The sequence below is a fragment of the Chrysemys picta genome, chromosome 4, assembly GCF_011386835.1.
Source record: "Chrysemys picta bellii isolate R12L10 chromosome 4, ASM1138683v2, whole genome shotgun sequence".
Lineage (NCBI taxonomy): Eukaryota > Metazoa > Chordata > Testudines > Emydidae > Chrysemys > Chrysemys picta.
In genome coordinates, this window is record NC_088794.1 from 26,097,271 (window position 1) to 26,119,576 (window position 22,306).

At 47.3% G+C, this 22,306-nt stretch overlaps 1 protein-coding gene across 1 annotated transcript; it reads left to right on the forward strand.

Moving 5' to 3' along the window:
- The first annotated feature begins 598 nt into the window (after positions 1-598).
- LOC112061114 (membrane-spanning 4-domains subfamily A member 8-like) lies at positions 599-15,402 on the forward strand. Its single transcript, XM_065590922.1, has 7 exons — positions 599-670; positions 3,788-4,070; positions 6,311-6,430; positions 8,987-9,043; positions 10,417-10,527; positions 11,975-12,088; positions 14,988-15,402. The coding sequence occupies exons 2-7, from the start codon at positions 3,801-3,803 to the stop codon at positions 15,078-15,080; spliced, it is 765 nt and encodes a 254-aa protein (XP_065446994.1). The 5' UTR covers positions 599-670; positions 3,788-3,800; the 3' UTR covers positions 15,081-15,402.
- The last annotated feature ends 6,904 nt before the right edge of the window (positions 15,403-22,306 follow it).

A 22,306-nucleotide genomic window follows, 5' to 3' on the forward strand; every position in this document is an offset into this window, starting at 1 on the left:
CTTGATGAAACATAGGAGCCTTGTCTCATAACACGCTTATTCAAAGTGAATCAAGCTACGGAAGTGAGATCTTGGAAGAGTGTTGCTGTTTTCATAATGTAATAAAAATAATAATTATAAATAATAATTAATAATAAATAGTGTGTAATAAGCATGTCATAAAAACAAATTTTATATTTCCAAGATCACTGCTTTTATAATTTATACTCAGGTAAAGGAGAAAATCCCTGGAAATATTCATTTTTAGGAGGGGGTTCACGAGACTTGACATTTTAGTGAAAGGGGTTCACAGGTTGTTAAAGTTTGGGAACCACTGCTCTAAGCAAACAGGAAAAGGAAGGGTCTCATTTCATTCAGTAGTGCCCCTAGAGGCCAAAGGGCAGTGTTGGTGGGCTCCTATGGGAACCCCCATATGTTCTGAGCCAGAAGGGATGGTGATTAGGGTTGGGGAAAGGCATATGAAGGACACTGAAGCAGATAAGGGAAGGGAACAGGACTTTGGAGTCCTGCAGTAAAACAGGGCAGAGAAGGAAGGAGGAGCCTGAGTGAGTCAGGACAGAATTCAAAGTCTGATGCTAATAAAACACCTTTTGCATGAGCCTGTGAGAATTTCCTGGTGGGGCTTGGAGTCACGCACTGCTGGACAGAGGAGAGCAGCTGCGGTGATAGAGTAAGTGCGTCGGCAAACAGTCTCCTTGGGTGACCGTTAAAATTGGAGGTGGGTGGTCATACTGGGAAAGGAGGCCATGAGGATGCCCTGAAATCCTTTCTGGATCCTTGTAGGAAAATGAGGTCAGAATTCAAAGAGCAGCAGATCGAATTACCTGACAAGTGGGAGAAAGAGGAGAGGGGAGAAAGTTGTGGCTCAAACAGCATGCTCCTGTGACAGCAAGTGGCACCTGCCACACCAAGAAAATGTTCATACGAAAGGGTGGAGTAGTGACAGAACTTGCTTGCATTCACCTAAAGCTTTTCATGAGTCAGCTACTCTCCACTACATGGCTCTAGCCAGTGAGTAAAAGAGTCAGGGCTCAGAGGTCGGACTGGTGTTGATATCGTCTGTGACGTCTCCTGACTAACAGCTCGATCTGGGGTGAGCATTTGGTGCTGCCAAAGGTCGGTGCCTCTAGCTCTCTTGAAAACATAGACACAAGTGGTGTCACCCCCACCTTCCCACCCCCACAACATCCCCAAGCAAAGGAACAAAGTACTCTGGTCCGGCCAGTAAAAGGGAAACAGAAATGGGACAGGCTGGCGAGAATACAATCTCTGGGAAGGAAGAGACAGTCCTGACAAATTAGAGGATTAGACAGTCCTAGACAAATTAGAGCCAAATTAGACAGTTCTAGACAAATTAGAGGATTTACCTAGACAAATTAGAGGATTGGGCCAAAAAAAACCTGATGAGGTTCAACAAGGACAAGTGCAGAGTCCTGCACTTAGGACGGAAGAATCCCATGCACTGCTACAGACTAGGGACCGAATGGCTAGGTAGCAGTTCTGCAGAAAAGGACCTAGGGGTCACAGTGGACGAGAAGCTGGATATGAGTCAACAGTGTGCTCTTGTTGCCAAGAAGGCTAACGGCATTTTGGGCTGTATAAGTAGGGGCATTGCCAGCAGATCGAGGAACGTGATAGTTCCCCTTTATTCGACATTGGTGAGGCCTCATCTGGAATACTGTGTCCAGTTTTGGGCCCCACACTACAAGAAGGATTTGGAAAAATTGGAAAGAGTCCAACGGAGGGCAACAAAAATGATTAGGGGTCTGGAGCACATGACTTATGAGGAGAGGCTGAGGGAACTGGGATTGTTTAGTCTCCAGAAGAGAAGAATGAGGGGGGATTTGATAGCAGCCTTCAACTACCTGAAGGGGGGTTCCAAAGAGGATGGAGCTCGGCTGTTCTCAGTGGTGGCAGATGACAGAACAAGGAGCAATGGTCTCAAGTTGCAGTGGGGGAGGTCCAGGTTGGATATTAGGAAAAACTATTTCACTAGGAGGGTGGTGAAACACTGGAATGCGTTACCTAGGGAGGTGGTGGAGTCTCCTTCCTTGGAGGTTTTTAAGGCCCGGCTTGACAAAGCCCTGGCTGGGATGATTTAGTTGGGAATTGGTCCTGCTTTGAGCAGGGGGTTGGACTAGATGACCTCTTGAGGTCCCTTCCAACCCTGATATTCTATGATTCTATGATTCTGACTATTCCCATGGCCTTTTAACCTTTCCTTCCTCCTTACTACCCACATAGGTTAGAACAGCATTTAGATTGAAAGCTTTCAAGGCCGGAAGGGATCATTAAGGTCATCTAGTTTGATCTCCTCTGTAACAGAGGCCATAGAACTTCTCCCCAGGGATTTCTGCATCAAGCCCCTTAATTCCTGCTCACACTAGCCTGAATTTATGCTTCCAACACTGGATCTTGTTATGCCTTTCATCTGCCAAATGAAAGAGCCCTCTACCCTTGGAAATAGTCTTCCCACTTACAGATTGTGACCTCAACCTGCTTTCCAGTGCTTGTTAACACTTAAAAAATATCTAGAGCCTCTTAACATGCCAAATCTAGCAGCAGCTGGGAGCGTTGTGAAGACTGGCCCCTATGGGGTTAGTGCTGTACAATTGCCATGTGGAAGAAACCATAAACCTCCCACAAAATGGGACATAGGCATATGTGCCTCTTCAGCCATCTTTCTGTTAGAGTGTTGGGAGACTGTTATTAACTAGCCTTTGTGTTGTTAACTAGAGCCAGGTGACAAACTCGATTTTTTTCCACCGAAAAATTCAGTTTTCACTGGAAATCTGAATACAAAAATATTTTGATTTGGAAATGCTGAAATGCGGGAATTCCTGTGCCTCATCGCCACCCTTTTCCTCTGTAGGCCAGGAATCCTGGTCAGACAACATCTCCTATGGCACACTATGGTCCTGCCTCTTGGAAATGGAGGCAGTGCATCATGGGAGTCCCTGGCCATGGCGCATGATGGGAGATGTAGTCCAGTCAAGGATCTCAGCCTGCAGAGGAGTAATGTGATATGTGGCAACTGAGCTACATATCCCGTGAGGCACCACAGCAGCATAGCTGAATTGCAATATTTCTGGTTTAGGGCTTTCAGTTTTATGACAAAAACTTGAAATGTTCTCTGAAAAAAAGACTCTTTACACACACACACACACACACACACACACACACACACACACACAAATATCTACTTAATGGAAAACCCAATTTTCCATTAAAAAACAATTTTAATGGAAAATTTTTGTCCATGTCTTTTGTAAATGCTTTTGGGTCTGATCCCATGCTTTTGAAGTTAACGGGAACGTTTCCTTCACTTCAATGAAAGCAGGAGCAGGGCCTTTGTGCCAAAGGACCTGAGTAAATTTCACCCTCTATCGACCCTAGGATAATCAATTACACAGCTCTGGAAAATTCCATCCCGAAAACTGAAAGATCCAGAAAGTTAAAAGCATCTGGAAAATGAGGGGTGGAATGGAGACAATCCTTGGTTGAGATTTTAAAAGCCAGCAAGATGGTTTTGCCACACAAACCCTTTTGATATTCAGGGGAATTGTGTTGCTGAATCCTTCAGTCAGCTTTTGAAATCTCAACTCTTATCTTTGGGTGTTGCTAGTGCTCCAATTATAGCTCCATGCGAAGGACAAACTCATGGTAGGGACTCAAAGGGGCTTGAGCAATAGGTAATGAAGATTTCTACTCAGCATGGCCCAGGCCTAATTTTGGGACCAATGTTATTACTTATGGCTTAATCTGGGCCAATCACTCTTTTCTGCAGCATCTTCGCCATCATGGCAGCACCAGGAAGCACGGCCAATGGGGTGCTTGTGTTCATGCCCCCAAACAGCGCTGGCATCATCCACCAAGGCCAGGGGGTCTCTGGTGCCATTTCCCAGACTCCTGAGATGGTGCAATGTGGGCCTCAGCAGTTCAGGATCATGAACCCTGGGAACCAACCTCTTGGGTCAGTGTACCCTGGGAGTCCCGCTGAACAGGTCACACAGCTGAGGCAAATGGGGATGACGGAGAGATTCCTCAAAGCACAGTCTAAGACCCTGGGGGTAAGTGTGATTTTTGCTCTCAGTCCATGAGAATGAGTCATTTCAATGCAGAAGGGCCTAGACAGGTGGATGAAGGCCTGAGCATGAGCAAACTCCAGATTCCACCCTTTTCTTTTTTACTTTAATGAACAGCTTTATAGGAAGGTTGCCAAGAAGCTGGTACCATCAAGTGACTTGGAATCTCTGGGACCCAGGGTAGATCTGACCTCTTCTTGAGACCTCATTTCTTTGTGAGGGAAGGGAAGGAGAAGAATGCACCCAGAGTTCCAGGGACAGTGAATCCTCCTAGCTACCCAAATAGGGAGAAATAAGGATTAATCGATCAAAGGAGAAACAGTGGGGTAAAGGATTATAAATCAGCTGTTTCTGTAACTAAATGAATGAAACTGCCCCAAGGTGGCAGAGGCCATCTCGGAGAGGAAGGGACTGCAATTCAGCTCCTGTAAATCAACGTAGCTTCATTGTGCTAATTCACAATGGCTGTGGATCTGGTCTGAGAAGGAGCAGTTCAAACCCAGGGTCCCTCTCCTAGTTACTGCAGTTCAGAGCTGATTCCCTTCAGCCTTGAACTAATAGTGAAATCAACCATGTGCAACTTCTATCAATCAGTCTAGAGCAGGGATCGGCAACCTTTGGCACGCGGCTCGCCAGGGTAAGCACCCGGGCGGCCCGTGCCGGTTTCTTTACCTGCCGCATCTGCAGGTTCGGCTGATTGCGGCTCCCACTGGCCGCGGTTCACCGCTCCAGGCCAATGGAGGCAGCGGGAAGCGGCAGCCAGCACATCCCTCAGCCCACGCTGCTTCCTGCAGCCCCCATTGGCCTGGGACAGCAAACCGCAGCCAGTGGGAGCCGCGATCAGCTGAACCTGTGAACGTGGCAGGTAAACAAACCGGCCCGGCCCGCCAGGGTGCTTACCCTGGCAAGCTGCGTGCCAAAGGTTGCCGATCCCTGGTCTAGAGGGATATGCCAATGGTTCTTCATTTATTTACAATTAAGAAAATAAAGAGCCAAAAGAGTTAATAGATTAATAGATTTTAAGGCCTGTAGGGACCACTGGGATCATTTAGTCTGACTTCCTGTGTATCACACACCAGAGAACTTCCCTGCATTAATTCCTATTTGAATTCAAGCATATCTTTTAGAAATGTATCCAGTCATGACTTAAAAATTGCCAGTGATGGAGAATCCACCACAACCCTTGGTAAGTTGTTCCAATAATTAGTTGCATTCACTGTTAAACATTTGCACCTTATTTCCTGTCCAAATTTATCTAGCTTCAACTTCCAGTGATTGGATTTGCTAGACCTTTGCCTGCTAGATTGAAGAGCCTGTTACTAAATTTTATTTCCCCACAGAGGTACTTATAAATTTTGACCAAGTGAACCCTTAACCTTTTTTAGCTAAGATCACCAGAGTCCTGAAAACGGGCCAGTTCGGACTATCTTGTTGCAAAGTTTGGGTGAGGTAATATCTATTATTGGACCAATTTCTGTTGGTGAGCCAAGCTTTCGAACTTACACATATTTGATTCTCTGATTCGTTCTTTGGTGGTGATTCCCATCACAGTTGAGGGGGCCATTAGGGGTAGGACATTTTTTCAATAGGAAATGTAGTTTTTGCAAAATCAAAATTTTCCATTGGGAAAATCTAAACAAAATCTTGTTTTTGTTTAAGACTTCCAAAATCAATGTCTTCAGTTTCTCAAACTGAACTGAAATGTTTTCTCTCAGGTCAGTTTGACATTTAAACTGCATCTATCTGAGCTGCTACAAAGGCTCAAGGAAGCTGTAGTTCAGATGGTGGTCTCATTCTTCCCAGTAGGACTGGCTCCCTGTTCCAAACTACATCTTCCAAGATGCACTGCCGTCTTCTCTTTTACTGAACCCCTATGGTATCTCATGGGAGTCCCATGATTCCACATGTGAGATGTAGTCCAGCTAGGAAGTCTAAACCATAGAAGAGAATGGGGTCACGAGGCACCCCAACTACAATTCCCCTAACGCAATGCACTGACTCAGGTGGATTCAGCTCATTGTTAACCAAGCCTAAATTAAATATTTCAAGTAGGTTTGACAACCTGAAACGAAATGTTGAAACATTTCCAAACAAAGTTTTCAGATTTCAGATTAAAACAACTGTCTAAAAATCAGAATTTCGCACAGGATGAAAATTCCAGTTTCCAATAAGCTCTGCTCAGGACACAAGGTGACTCCTCTTACTACCCCATTGTCTTCCCACAGGCCATCCAGATCCTGATTGGGCTGATGCACATTGGCTTTGGGGGTCTCTCTGCAGCTTTCATCCAACCCTACATTCCCATCTCTTTTATGGGAGGGTACCCCTTCTGGGGAGGACTTTCTGTGAGTAAAATAAATGGAAGCATTTATGAAATGATGGCATGGCCACATGGATAAACAATCACTGTCTATCATTCATGCTCTACCTATCTATTAGGACTGTAGTGATACACATAAGATAAACAGAGCGCAAGAGGTACACGTCCAGGATCGTAATGCACTTTCTAAACATGAGTGAACTAAGCCTCATAAAATGCTAGTGAGTTAGATATTATTATCCCCATTTTACAGATTAGGAACCGGAGGCAGCTAATGGAGTCACCCAAGGTAATGCAGTTGAATTGTGGCAGAAGAGAGTATAGAACCCAGCAGGGCCGGCTCTGGCTTTTTTGCCGCCCTAGGCAGAAAAGCCACCCGCCACCACCCCCCAACGCCGGGAGGAGGGCGGAGAGCCCGGCCGGGGCTCTCCGCTCTCCCCGACCGGCCGGAGCGCCGGGGGGAGGGCAGCAAGCCCGCCGCAGCTCTCCGCTCTCCCCGACCGGCCGGAGCGCCGGGGGGGAGGGCAGCAAGCCCACCGCAGCTCTCCGCTCTCCCCGACCGGCCGGAGCGCCGGGGGGAGGGCAGCAAGCCAGCCGCAGCTCTCCGCTCTCCCCGACTGGCCGGGGGGAGGGCGGCGAGCCCGGCCAGGGCCCCGCTCTCCCCGACCGGCCGGGAGGAGGGCAGCGAGCCTGGCCGGGAGGAGGGCGGCGAGCCCGGCCGGGGCTCTCCGCTCTCCCCGACCAGCCAGAGCGCCGGGGGGAGGGCGGCGAGCCCACCGCAGCTCTCCCTGACCGGCCGGGGGGAGGGCAGCGAGCCCGGCCAGGGCCCCGCTCTCGGGCCAGAGCACCCCGCCGCACCGCCCTCCTCCAGGAGCCGCCCCAAGCACATGCTTGGTGGGCTGGTGCCTGGAGCCGGCCCTGGAACCCAGATCTCCTGATTCCTCCTCCTTTACTTCAAATTTCCGGTAAGTATCAAGAGACAACACAGAATGTAGCTATGGTCAGTAAGTAACAGATACATAGTACCTCAGTTCCAGACCTAACCCACAAAGGGAAAGAGGCAGCATGTGGTCAGCTCAGGATCCTACCTGCAGGTCAGGGATATGGTAGAACGTTAGTCCATCTAAACTGTCACGCCTCTTAGTCTGCTGCTATGCTTGTTGCTGTCACTAGGTAGATCACTGGCCCATCTAATGTGCTGACCCATTTCCTGCCATTGCTCAGCAGATCATTCATCCTGCATCATGCAGTGCTCCAGACCAGGCTTCAAAAAACCTTCCTCATGTGCTACCTTAGTTCCCCAATAAAACCCACCCCATGCACTTGAAAGACAGGTTCCTTCCACCAGTTACCAGCCCTAAGTGCCACTTTCACAACCCCTGCTACCCTCCTTGCCTGTTCTACATTTCAAGTGTCCTGGCATTTTGAAAATCTGCTCACCTTCTTCACCAAAACTGTCTTGTTGGGCTGGTATTAAGGGCCAAGCTGCTGTGAAGTCTCTGCCTTAGACCCTTTGCTGGGCCGATGTTGGCGCTCAGGCGTCCATGAAGTCATTGGCTCAGCACCTTTCCCTGCTTGGCTGATGTCAAGGCCCTGGCCTTTGTGAGGTCACTGACTGAGCACCTCTAGCTTACTAGGCTGAGGTAAAGGCTCAGGTCCCCATCTCTTACTGAGTCCCCTGGCTGAACTAAGTCTTGTAAGGGTTTATCTACCCTGAATGGGGCAGTGGGGAAAGAAACTTGGCTGATGAGCAAAAAGAGCAAATCTCCTGCCAGGTTCCAAACCAGGGACTGTTCAACTGTCAAGCAAAATTGGTCACTGCTCCACCACAGAAAGCAGAGTGTGGAGGTGACAGCAGAGGTCACTGCAGGTCTGGACTGAGACATGTTAGCGCAGCTGGGAGTCTGGGGAGGATAACACTGGAACAGAAGAGGACGCTGCAGGTCAGGCTTAAGATGTGGAGATGCTCAGATACCATAATAATAATTAATGGAGATATCCCATCTCCTAGAACTGGAAAGCCCCCTGCCTTCACTAGCAGGACCAAGTACTGATTTTGCCCTAGATCCCTAAGTGGCCCCCTCAAGGATTGAGCTCACAATCCTGGGTTTAGCAGGCCAATGCTCAAACCACTGAGCTATCCCTCCCCCCTACCATGGTGATAGGAGTACTGTACAATCTCCAGAGGTAGACACGTAGGCGGTGGATGGCACAGCTGCACTGGGTGGAAGGTGTAGTGAGGAACCTGGTGACTTTCTGAGCTCTTCTCAGGACCATCCAATACTCATTGCTATACTTATGGAGAGAGAAGCAGAACTCAGAAGAAGAGAGGAGGAGGAGAATCTGTGGGGAAGGCTTAAGGTGTGGGTGTCACCTTAACTGAGAGGATTGAATTGAACATGGATGGCAGTATTATTAGATGGAAAGTGCTCTCTAAGCACTAGGTATAATTATTATGACTGGCCCTGCTGAGGGAAGTGTCATTCTTTGCCCTTGTTTCCATCACATACAGCTTGTCTTGGAGGACAGATATTTCTTGTAAGTGTGAAACGTGAATGATGGTTTTCTCTTTCCTGGGCAGTTCGTCATTTCTGGATCCCTCTCCGTTGCAGCTGAGAATCATCAAAATACCTGTCCAGTGAGTATCTAGATAATGTTTCCTCCTCTTCTGTAATGTGGGGGAGACTCCGGACACTATCCAAGAAGAGTGGCTGATGGGAAAGAACAGAGAGCTTGTTGATCAAGAACATGGGGAACGAATATTGGAGAGGGAGAAGGTGGGGGAGGTAATATCGTTCTTTGGACCAACTTCTCTTAGAACTTGTGTTGGAGAGGAAGACAGAAGAGACAAATAGGGAGCTGGAGGAGACATGGGGAATACTTTAAATCACTCCCTGCTGTCTGCCTCTGTATTCTTAATGGTGCTGAACTGAGAGCCAGTAGAGCTGAGTTGATTTCTCACGCTGCAGGTAACCTTGGGCAAGTCTCTTCACCTCTCTGTGTTTCACTATCCCTCTTGTGTGTTTAGATCATAAGCGGTTGGGGGCAGGGACTGTATATGTGTATATGTACAGCACCTGGCACAATGAAGAGCCAGTCTCGATTGGAACCTCAAGCTGTTCTCATAATAAGAGTCAGCCGGGCTTATCTAACTTTCCCAAAGAACTGCAGGGTTTGAGTTGAGTGTAAACATTCAGGGCTGGATATTATCTTTTTTTCTATTAAATTTTGATTAATTTTTTTCAAAAAAAAAATATATATATATATATATAGAAAAAACAAACTATATATAAACTTCTCATAATATAGTAACCATTTCCTACCTAATCTTAGGTGTATTTGTAACATTTAATTAAGTATATGTATATATACATATGACATGAATGGTTAAAATATAAATCAATTATTTGTATTACACATTTTACAAACAAACAAAATTTGTTTATAAAAATCCAACTAGTTAAAGCAAAATTATTAAGTTAACCTAAAGAATAGAAGCAAAGTTCAGAGGAGGGGATACAGATGCAGAGGAAATGAAATGTGTAAAGAGGAGGGGGAAGTAAGGGAGCCATTCAATTTAATAGGATCATTCAGATACTTCCAGGAGAGCATCTCATATCTCTGAGAATTTTGGGGGGTATGTCTGTTACAGTACACACGTCTTTCCATGGTGGCCACACTTACGATAGCTATGCTCCAGTCTCCAATTGTTGGTCACTCTTTGGATTTCCATGCTTGTAGTACTGGTCTCTTAGCATTTACTAGTGCTCTGCTTAGCCAAAGCATTTCAGATTTATTCAGCTTCCAGCTAACATCCATTAGGTTTAAAATTACATTTGTGGCTTGTAATACAATTTTATTTGATAGGGAAAAACTAACTCTGCAATTAAATTCTGCCCAAAACATACAAGTGTAGGAGCATTCCCAGAACACATAGATGAGCTGGTTCTTATGTTAACAAAACTTATTCTCTATCTACACGCAACTTGAGCCTCCACATGTGTCTTTCAGGTGAGAGGCAGCCTGGGAATGAACATCATTAGCGCCATCTTCTCAGCCATTGGGATCATTCTCTTTCTAACAGAGCTGATTATTAATGCAAATTACAGCTCTTCTGGGTTGGTAAGTGACCAGACTCTGCCATAGAATCATAGAAGTATAAGGCTGGAAGGGACCTCAAGAGGTCGTCCAGTCCATCCCCTCCGCTGAAGCAGAGTTAAGTCTACCTGGACCATCCCTAACAACTGTGTTTAAAATACCTGGAATTTTGTGCCTGGAATTGTCCCAAGCCTTTGACCCCAGGGTAGAAAATATCCATGTGTTCAGCTCCAGACTGTCTTATTGATTCTGCTTGATAAAGCCAGTGTCAAAACTCCTGTCAATGTCAAAAATCAGGCAGGGGGGTCATATTTTTCTTCTGTTTTGTACAGCACCAAGCACAATGGGGTCCTGGTCCATGACTGGGTTTTCCAGGTAACAAAAATGAGGAGCGAGTAAAAAGACTGGGACTGTCCAGTCTTGGAAAAGAGACAACTAAGGGTGAATATGGTAGAGGTCTATAAAATCATGACTGATGTGGAGAAAGTGAAAGTGTTGTTTATCTCTTCACATAACACAAGAACTAGGATTCCCCCAATGAAATGAATGGGCACCAGGTTTAAAACAAACAAAAGGAAGTACTTCTTCACACAACACACAGTCAACCTGTGGAACTAGTTGCCAGGGGATATTGTGAACTGGGTTCCAAAAATAACTAGATAAGTTCCTGGAGGGTAGGTCCATCAATGGCTATTAGCCAAGATGGTCAGGGACACAATCCCATGATCTGGGTGTCCCAAAACCTCCAACTGCCAGAACCTGGGACTGAACGACAGGATGGATCACTCAATAAATTATCCCGTTCAATTAATTCCCTCTGAAGCATCTGGCCCTAGCTGCTGTCAGAAGACAGGATATTGGGCTAGATGGACCATTGGTCTGACCTGGTATGGCTGTTCTTATGTTCAGGTGCTTTCAACATACAAATTAATAATAACACCTGTTAATTTCAGCAGGCGTAGGATTGGCCCCAAAGTCTGTTTAACCCCTCTTTGCATGGATGGGGGCACTGAGGAGTGAAGCCACTGATCCAAAGTCACACACAGGCTAGTGGCAGAGCTCAGAACTGAACCCAGTTCTTCGGAGCTGTAGTCCAGTGTTTGAGCCACTAGGCCACACAGCCTCCCCTAGGCTTTATGATCCTCCATCTTCACAAATGGCTGCATCTCAAGGACACTGATTCCTATAGACCCAAGAGAAAGCAGCAGTCTATGATCTCCTGACAGTGGTGTGGCTCCAGGCATCACAATTACCGGGGCTACTGAATAGTTTCAATGAGGAGGAGAATTCTGTGTGCCTGAGAGGAGGGAAGAACTGGGACCAGATTTCTGCATCCCCAGAATTGGACTCCCCACTGCATTCCCTTGGAGGGAAAAGAGAGGGTTTTATGTACCTCACGACAGCCCTGTGCATTGTGTTACCTCTAACAGTCAAAATTAATTAGCATCCTCTGTGGTTTTGTGCTCTCCAGGTTGCCGCGAAGGGGATCGCAGTCTTGCTGCTCTTGTTCACCATCCTGGAGTTCTCCATCGCTGTCTCAACCTCGTACTTTGCGTGCCTAGCCATCTGCTATACCCCTAACACCGTGAGTCTTTCCGCTCTCAAACGGGACGTGAGTCAGATCATGTGTTGAATGGAGGGGAAGATGTCTGCCTGAACGAAGCACCCACCCTGATGGGAGGAGTATCCCTGGGGAAGGGCCTGAATGTGTCTTGGGGGGGGAGGGGGAAATGTGATGCGGGAAAGTGACAGGCACTGACTTGGGCTGGTTGAAAATGTGATCAAATAGTTTTCTTGATGGGAAATTGGGGTTTTGACTAAATGAGAATTTCAGCAAAAAGCACCTACTTTCTTCACAAAACGTTGCTATTTTGCCAAAACACTGAATCTAAATAGTTTGTTTTCAGGTGTTCAAAGTGACACCATGCTTCTTGATGGAAGTTGTAGTTCAGCTGCTGCATGCTCCCATTTTCCTCTATGGGCCGCATTCTCTAGCTGGACTACATCTCCCAGATGCACCATTGCCGGGAGCCCTGTGACACATCCCCTCCTCTCCCCAACAAAGGGAAAGTGGTAAATCATGGGAGATATAGTCCTGCCAGTGATCATGGCCCTTAGAAGCCAATAGAAGTTGTGACACATCATAGTTGCACGTTGAATCAAAATATTTTGGCGGCTGACAGATTTTGGTTGACATTTTTGGCAAAGGAAATTGCCCATTTTCTGGCCCTTTTTATCCTGATTCCTAACCAGGCTGCTGGCACCACAGTCCAAGTTAATGATTTTTTTTTATGGGAGGGGGAAATAATCCCAGTTTTCACTGCCACCACATTGACCTTCATGGTCAGTGTTTTAATTTCCATAGGGATTTATTTTATCTCCCTGCGCCAGGTGGGGAGCAAACTGTAACTGGGCCAGAACCTGAGCTGCAATCTCACCCTTTTGTGCCACCGAAAGTCACTGGATCTCTCCAGCAGAGAACTCCCTCGGCATGGAATCCCCACCTGGCACAACCAGCTCTTACTCCCTTGGTGGAGGGGATGTACTGAGGGCACGGTCGGCGTCCCTTGTACTCCAGCAATATCTGCCTGGTGGACAACTCCTTGGGGGCAGAGGCGCCATCTTTCTGAGTTGCTAGGAGGTGCCCCAACCCCACTCCACCCCTTCCCCAAGCCCCCATCCCGCCTCTTCCTGCCCTGGTCTGCCCCCTCCCTCGCTTCTTCCCCTCCCTCCCTGCCCCCCAGCACCTCCTGCACGCCGCTGAACAGTTTGATCATGGCAGGCAGGAGGCGCTGGGAGGGAGGGGAAGGAGCTGATCAGAGGGGCTGCCGGCGGGCAGGAAGTACTGTGGGGGGAGGGCGAGAAGCTGATTGCGGAGGATGCCAATAGGTGCTGAACACCCACTATTTTTTTATGTGGGTGCTCCAGGGCTGGAGCATCCACGGAGTAAGCGCCTATGCCTGGGGGCCATCACCAGTCTTGATGTTTTAGAGCAGCTGTTAGGGCTAGCACAGAGCCAGCCATGGAGTCATGAAGCTGAAACTGCTCAGGATGCTGCAAACTCCCCTCCCCAAAATTACAGCTGTGGACATTCCCGACAGGGACAATGTTTCTAGCCAGATAGCAAAATAAATGAATCCAGGCAACAAAAACTCCTTGTTTGGGGTCAACTCACTGCTGTGATGCTGGTGTAGAATCTGACCTTCCCAAAGGCTGCCTCCCATACAGCAGTTCTCAGGGCAGTTCTTCTGAGCACCTTTGCATAGCAAAGGGAATAGCTGAGGTGAGGTTTACCCTTGTTGACCTGGGAGTAGGTAATCTCACACACCGATGGGCTAACATTTTCTCAAACTGTGTTTTTATGAAGGGGAAAAAAAAAAAAAAATACCACTCTCGTTGTCTAAATTTTCCAAAGACCTTTTTGATTTTTTTCAGCAGCAATTGGAATACTAGAATATTTTGACAAAACCAAAATATTTCAATTTGGAAATGCTGCCATGGTGCCTGATAGGGGTTGTAGTTTTAATGCCTCATGTTGCCATTCTCTTATGTAGGCCAGGCTCCTTGGCCTGACTACAACTCCCATGATGCAAAATTGCCTCCCCTCTTGGAGAGGGGAGATTGTTGTATCCTAGGAGTCCCTGGCCATGGTATGACATGGGAAATGTAGTCTAGCCTGTGTTCCTGACCCATAGCAAAGAATTGGGACACCAGGCAACCAAACCGCATCTCCTATGAGCATCTCCGAATTGAAATTTTTTGGATTTCAGGCACTTTTTGGGTGAAACCCTAATTTTTCCCAGGAAACTGGATACTTCTCATGCAACATTTCATATAAAAGTTTGGGGTTTGTTCATTTTTGGTTCTTCGTTTTGTTTTTTTGGAGGGTTTTTGTTTTGTTTTTGAAAATCAGCATTTTGACAGGAAATTTTCAAGCATCTCTAGCAAGGAGCACAGAGGGACGCTCTGTGGCATAGTGAGACCTATCACATTAACCCTTTAAGTGCATCACAGCAAATCTGCTGCAGTCAGGACCCAAGAGAACTTCTAGTTTCTTTATCCAAAATGTCATCACTATATCAAGAGGCCAGGGTCATGTTTGTGACACCTGAGACCCATGCAACTACACAAAGAAAATCCTACCAATAGTGAGTAGGGGGTTGATAGTGATGATGGCACAGATTCATCCTTGTTGTAATGCCAGTCACTACAGGAGACTTACACCAGGGACTCACCTCTCCCAGTTATACAAACTAGAGGGATTAGGAAGACGATGGTGGTAGTGTTGAAAAATGTGTCGATGAAAGGGAGTGGAAGAGTGAGGAAGGTGCTGAGGGTGAGCATGGAGGACTGAGAAAGGTGGTAGTGTTGAAGAATGTGAGGAAGATGATGGAGCAAGAATGGAGGGGTGAGGAAGGTGATGGTTGTGGGGGTGAGAATGGAGACGATGTTACCAGTGAGGACTGATCTCTTTTGTTCTGCAGGCCATGTTGTTCAGGCCATATGTTGCCAATGCAAACTTTGGGGTTCCTTCTGCACAAATGGCCTCTCCAGCACCTCCCACCAATGTGGCTTAGACCCCAAAGACAAGACTGAGTAATGGGCTTCATAACGAACTCCTACGAGAGATTGCTCCACCAGTGGCTCCTATTGAGAAGTAAAATCAAATTTAAATGAATTACACAAAGTTCTATATTAATATGCCTAGTAAGGAATCTATTTGTCAAACATTTTTTTACCAGACTCTTTGGGGGAGGCGGGGAGAGGTGTCTGTATTGTTAAAGACATACTTGCTGACCGATATTTTGAAATAAATTACCAAAATAATTGTAACTGGCATTAGTACATTGTGATATTTTGACAAATAAAATATATACAGAATTTTGCAGAATATTCTAATATTGTGTGCAGAATTTTTATTTTTTTGGTGCAGAATTCCCCCAGGAGTAATATATTGTAGGGAACAATTCTACAGTGGAGCTATGCAGAGAATAGGACAAGATGACTTCAATAGGTCTGAGACGGGTTCGGGACTCACCACCACAGTGCCTCCTACTGGTTGTCTCTGGGAATTAGCTCAGCCCAGTGGAGCGCCCTCTGCTGGCGGTGTCCTGTCTGTCATTTCGCCCTCGGTTGGCGTCTGAGCCCGCGTCGCTCTCCAGCTCGCGGCGCCCTCTTCAGGCCACTGCCCTCCGGCAGTGTCTCTTAGTCCATCTACACCCCCTTCTGGGGGGTTGGGGGGGAGGTTGATCAGCAGTCTCTCTGCGCACCAGCCACCATGTACAACCACACCCCAAAGTCTAATCCCTCTTGTCAGGGACCTGGTGTAGTCCTTGATGGCCGCTCCCTATGGCCGATGGCTGTGTGTACTGCAAGGGAGGAAGGGGCGGGGACACAGGCCCGCCCACTACTCTGGGTCCCAACCCAGGGACCCTCTAGTAGCAGCCATCCTGCCCTCCTTCTCTCCCTCAGTCTGTCCACGTCCCTGGGCCGCTTCCCGTTCGGCCCTTCACACCAGGTAGGCCCTTCCCCTCAGGGCCTGCAGCCTGGCAGACACCAGACTGGAGTTCCCTTCTGCTCCCCCGGCCCTGCCCAGCACTGCGCTGCACTGTCCCGGGTGCTAGTCTCCCAGCTCTGGAGATAGACCTTCCCCTCTCAAAGGCCTGGGACAGACTGACTACTCTCTCCCTGAGCAGCCTTTTATAGGGCTGAGCCTGGCCCTGATTGGCTGCCTCCAATCTGGGCTCTGATTGGCTCCCAATAAGCCCTTCCCTGATTGGCTGCCCATCTGCGCAGGCCTGCTGCAGCCCATACTCTCAGGGAGTGGGGCATACTCTCCCCCTTAAGAACCCTCTCAGGGGGGAATTTCCTATTGCCCCTATGCTCCTCGCAGATGGGCCCTCAGGGAATCTCCCTCATATCGCAGGCCCTCCACTAACTGGAGCAACCTGCCTCCCTCTTCTATTGTCTGGGTCCCCACCGTAGACATCCCTGGTCCTATGTGGGTTCCCACTTCCATTTGGGTTCCCACATCGGTCCTCCTGGCCCCTATGTGGGTTCCCTCGTTAAGGTGGGGCCTCTCTGCCCCAGCCCCCTTCTCTCTGGGGGCCTCAGCCTGCACTACACCTTCCTGGCGGCTAGTCCCAGACCGAGCCTTGGCTTCTGACACTCCCCCTGGCTTCTGACACTCCCCCTCTCTGCCTCAGGGGAGCAATGCCTTTTTATGTGGCCCTTGGTGTGGCAGTGGAAGCACCCTTGGCGCCTTCCCCCTGCCACGGCCCTCTCACAGCCTGTTTGGGCCCTAGCCCTTCCCTATGGGCTGGCCCAGGCCTTGGGAGCCCTGTAGGGGGCACTCTCTCTTTAAGTGTCCCTGCTCCCCACAGACCCAACAAGCTGGGGGCCCCCCCGTTACTCTCACAGGGGGCCCCTTGTCTGGGTGGGGCCTCCCTGCCCTTTCCCAGTAGGAACACTCCTGCCTGAAGTGGCCCTTTCATCCACAGGTATAACATTTCTTGAGCCCAGGCCCTGGCTTCTCGCCTTGGCGCCTGGACTCCCATACAGCCTGGGTGCCCATCCCCGCAGCAGCCAGAGCACCTCTCTCTGCTGCTCAGCAAGCCGAACCACCCAGGCCCTCCAGTAAACATCTTTCCTCTCCACCATCTTGTCTCAGTCTCTTAGTCTCTCAATGTGGCACAATCTGCCTAGTCCTCATTCTGCCCACATTCTCCACCACGTGGAGCAGGGTGGGTCTCACCACCTGGCGCCTCCTACTGGTTACTCCAGGAATTAGCTCAGTCCAGTGGGGCATCCCCTCTCGGTGGTATCCCACCCATTGTCTAGCCCTCGGTTGGCATCTGAACCCACGTCGCTCTCCAGCTCGCGGCGCCCTCTTCAGGCCACTGCCCTCTGGCAGTGCCCCTTAATCCATCCACACCCCCTTTCGGTGGGGGGGGGGAGGAGGTTGATCAGCAGTCTCTCTGCACCCCAGCCACCATGTACAACCACACCCCAAAGTCTAATCCCTCTTGTCAGGGACCTGGCATAGTCCTTGATGGCCACTCCCTACAGTCAATAGCTGGGTGTACTGCAAGGGGGGTAGAGGGGGACCCAGGCCCGCCCACTACTCTGGGTCCCAACCCAGGGACCCTCTAGTGGCAGCCATCCTGCCCTCCTTCTCTCCCTCAGTCTGTCCACGTCCCTAGGCCGCTTCCCCTTCAGCCCTTCGCACCAGCTAGGCCCTTCCCCTCAGGGCCTGCAGCCTGGCAGACACCGGACTGGAGTTCCCTTCTGCTCCCCCGCCCCTGCCCAGCACTGCGCTGCGCTGTCCTGGGTGCTAGTCTCCCAGCTCTGGAGATAGACCTTCCCCTCTCGAAGGCCTGGGATAGACTGACTGCTCTCTCCCTGAGCAGCCTTTTATAGGGCTGAGCCTGGCCCTGATTGGCTGCCTCCAATCTGGGCTCTGATTGGCTCCCAATAAGCCCTTCCCTGATTGGCTGCCCATCTGTGCAGGCCCACCGCAGCCCATACTCTCAGAGTGTGGGGTAGCCGCCCCACTACAAGGTCTTTTCCAGCTCAAGCATCAGAGACCTAGAGAAGCTTTCTCCTTATGTTGAGGGCAGAGCTCAGGGGAAATTAACATTTAATTAAGGGTGGGGAATGAAATGTGTCATTACAAAACTTTGATGAAACCAAATCCTTAAATTGGCTGTTTTTATGAGTTTATACATTCCCATGTTAACAGGGCACTTGCAGAATAATCCTATGGGGAGAAAATGGCCTCCACTAGTCATTTGAGGTAGTGCATAGCATCTGGTTACATACGTGTATCAAAGGGTATATAATGTGCACCAACACTTTCTCAGTAGAAGCCCTGGCTTCCTTGTAGCTTTCTGACATTTTCCATTGGGCTGACATATCCTAGACCGGACATGAATTTCTTTTGGAAAATATGCTAAAATTCTAATCCGATGTTTTTCAGTTTAGTTGATTGTGAACAAATTAAATGTTCTACAATGACATCCAGAGATAATAGAATGAAGATAGCTGATACACCAACAAGGAGCATTACAGGGTGAAATGATCAGAGGGGAGCAAATCTATTAGCAGCACATAACTAATTGATCAAGTTTCTTCTGTTTTCTGCTTGCAGAACATCTGAGAACAGATCACAACTTCCAGAAAGTTATTAGTTATTCACTTTTACTAGACACTTTATTCCAGTGCTTAAGCACACTGACAAAGTTTTTTCCTAATGTCCAACCTAAACTGCCCTTTCTGCAATTTAAGCCCATTGCTTCTTGTCCTATTCTCGGAGGTTAAGGAGAACAATTTTGCTCCCTCCTCCTTGTAACAACCTTTTATGTACTTGAAAACTGTGGTCTTCTCTCAGTCTTCTCTTCTCCAGACTAAACAAATCCAGTTTTTTCAATCTTCCCTCATAGCTAATGTTTTCTAGACCTTTAATCATTTTTATTGCTCTTCTCTGGACTTTCTCCAATTTGTCCACATCTTTCCTGAAATGGGGTGCCCAGAACTGGACACAATACGCTAGTTGAGGCCACATCAGCATGGAGTAGAGTGGAAAAATTACTTCTTGTCTTGCTTACAACACTCCTGCTAATACAGTCCAGAATGGCATTTGCTTTTTTGTTTTTGTTTTTCTGCAACAGTGTTACACTGCTGATTCATATTTAACTTGTGATCCACTATGACCCCCAGATCCCTTTCTGCAGTACTCTTTCCTAGGCATTTGGTATGTGTGTAACTGATTGTTCCTTTCTGCGTGCAGTACTTTGCATTTGTCCTTATTGAATTTCATCCTATTTACTTCAGACCATTTCTCCAGTTTGTCCAGATCCTTTTGAATTTTTATCCTATCCACCACAGCACTTGAAACCCTCCCAGCTTGGTATCATCCTTAATCTTTATAAGTGTACTCTCTATGCCATTATCTAAATCAGGGGTCAGCAACCTTTGGCACGTGGCCCATCAGGGTAATTTACTGGTGGTTCGCGAGACATTTTGATTACGTTGACGGCCCCCCACAGCTCCCAGTGGCCGCGGTTCGCTGTTCCCGGCCGTTAGCTGCGGGAAGCGGTGGCCAGCACGTCCCTGCAGCCCACCGCTTCCCACAGCTCCCATTGGCTGGGAACGGTGAATCGTGGCCACTGGGAGCTGCAGGGGGCTGTGCCTGTGGACAGTCAATGTCAGCAAAATGTCTCGCGGCCCGCCAGCAAATTACCCTGATGGGCCGCATGTGGAAGGTTGCCGACCCCTGATCTAAATCACTGATGAAGATATTGAACAGAACCAGAGCAAGAACTGATCTCTGCAGGACTCCACTCAATATGCCCTTCCAGCTTGACTGGGAATAGTTTTCCAAGCTGTTATGCACCCACATTATAGTCCATAACATAAGAACATAAGAATGGCCGTACCGGGTCAGACCAAAGGTCCATCCAGCCCAGTATCCTGTCTACCGACAGTGGCCAATGCCAGGTACCCCAGAGGAAGTGAACCTAACAGGTAATGATCAAGTGATCTCTCGTCTGCCATCCATCTCCACCCTCTGACAAACAGAGGCTAGGGACACCATTCCTTACCCATCCTGGCTAATAGCCATTAATGGACTTAACCTCCATGAATTTATCCAGTTCTCTTTTAAATGCTGTTATAGTCCTAGTCTTCACAACCTCTGCAGGTAAGGAGTTCCACAAGTTGACTGTGCGCTGTGTGAAGAAGAACTTCCTTTTATTTGTTTTAAACCTGCTGCCTATTAATTTCATTTGGTGACCCCTAGTTCTTGTATTATGGGAATAAGTAAATAACTTTTCCTTATCCACTTTCTCCACAGCACTCATAATTTTATATACCTCTATTATATTCCCCCTTAGTCTCCTCTTTTCCAAGCTGAAAAGTCCTAGCCTATTTAATCTCTCCTCATATGGGACCCTCTCCAAACCCCTAATCACTTTAGTTGCCCTTCTCTGAATCTTTTCTAGTGCCAGTATATCTTTTTTGAGACGAGGAGACCACATCTGTATGCAGTATTCAAGATGTGGGCGTACCATGGATTTATATAAGGGCAATAATATATTCCCCATCTTATTCTCTATCCCCTTTTTAATGATTCCTAACATCCTGTTTGCTTTTTTGACCGCCTCTGCACACTGCGTGGACATCTTCAGAGAACTATCCACGAGGACTCCAAGATCTTTTTCCTGATTTGTTGTAGCTAAATTAGCCCCCATCATATTGTATGTATAGTTGGGGTTATTTTTTCCAATGTGCATTACTTTACATTTATCCACATTAAATTTCATTTGCCATTTTGTTGCCCAATCACTTAGTTTTGTGAGATCTTTTTGAAGTTCTTCACAGTCTACTTTGGTCTTAACTATCTTGAGTAGTTTAGTATCATCTACAAACTTTGCCACCTCACTTTTTACACCTTTCTCCAGATCATTTATGAATAAGTTGAATAGGATTGGTCCTAGGACTGACCCTTGGGGAACACCACTAGTTACCCCTCTCCATTCTGAGAATTTACCATTAATTCCTACCCTTTGTTCCCTGTCTTTTAACCAGTTCTCAATCCATGAAAGGACCTTCCCTTTTATCCCATGACAACTTAATTTACGTACGAGCTTTTGGTGAGGGACCTTGTCAAAGGCTTTCTGGAAATCTAAGTACACTATGTCCACTGGATCCCCCTTGTCCACATTTTTGCTGACCCCTTCAAAGAACTCTAATAGATTAGTAAGACACGATTTCCCTTTAGAGAAACCATGTTGACTTTTGCCCAACAATTTATGTTTTTATACGTGTCTGACAATTTTATTCTTTACTATTGTTTCGATTAATTTGCCCGGTACCGACATTAGACTTACTGGTCTGTAATTGCCGGGATCACCTCTAGAGCCCTTTTTAAATATTGGCGTTACATTAGCTATCTTCCAGTCATTGGGTACAGAAGCCGATTTAAAGGACAAGTTACAAACCCTAGTTAATAGTTCCGTAATTTCACATTTGAGTTCTTTCAGAACTCTTGGGTGAATGCCATCTGGTCCCAGTGACTTGTTAATGTTAAGTTTATCAATTAATTCCAAAACCTCCTCTCGTGACATTTCACTTTACAATAGTAGCTCCATCTAGGTTGTATTTCCCTAGTTTGTTTATGAGACGGTCATGCGAGACAGTTTCAAAAGCCTTACTAACATCAATATATACCACATCTACCCCTTCACCCATCCACAAGGCTTGTTACCCTGTCAAAGCAAGCTATTAGGTTGGTTTGACATGATTTGTTCTTGACAAATCCATGCTGACTGTTAACACTGCTCTACAGCCAAAATGCTTCTGAAATAAATGTAGTCAAACTTTACTAATTCTGGGTCACTGAGAACGAAAATGATGCTTAAAATTGTTGATTGGCTCTAGTTTTCAAGATATGCTATTGGGTCAGTATATACGACCCTTGACTTGGGAATGGCGGAGGATAAGTGAGTTATAAAGGGAAGGGATCTCAATTTAAACCAGAAATGACTAAAATACATCTTTGATTGGATCTATGAATAAATCTATGACTGGGTTTGGACAGTACTTGCTTTTTAGGCAAAACAATGAATGATGCAATCTGAAGCTGGTATTGCATCATACATGATATGAATTGCATCATGTTATTCCTAGAAGTCATGGATGATGCAATCATAACGAAGCTTACATCACTCTGCTGAACAAATTGCCCTATATCAGCTCTAGAAATCATACAGTGTCGTGCTCTCTTATTTGTCAGTGTTTGATT

Bases quoted from the DNA above. Each gene is read 5' to 3' on its own strand.
- LOC112061114 (XM_065590922.1), top strand. From the start codon at position 3,801: ATGGCAGCACCAGGAAGCACGGCCAATGGGGTGCTTGTGTTCATGCCC. The intron at 6,431-8,986 runs GTGAGTAAAATA...TTTCCTGGGCAG, and splicing joins CCTTCTGGGGAGGACTTTCT to TTCGTCATTTCTGGATCCCT. The intron at 12,089-14,987 runs GTGAGTCTTTCC...TTTGTTCTGCAG, and splicing joins TCTGCTATACCCCTAACACC to GCCATGTTGTTCAGGCCATA.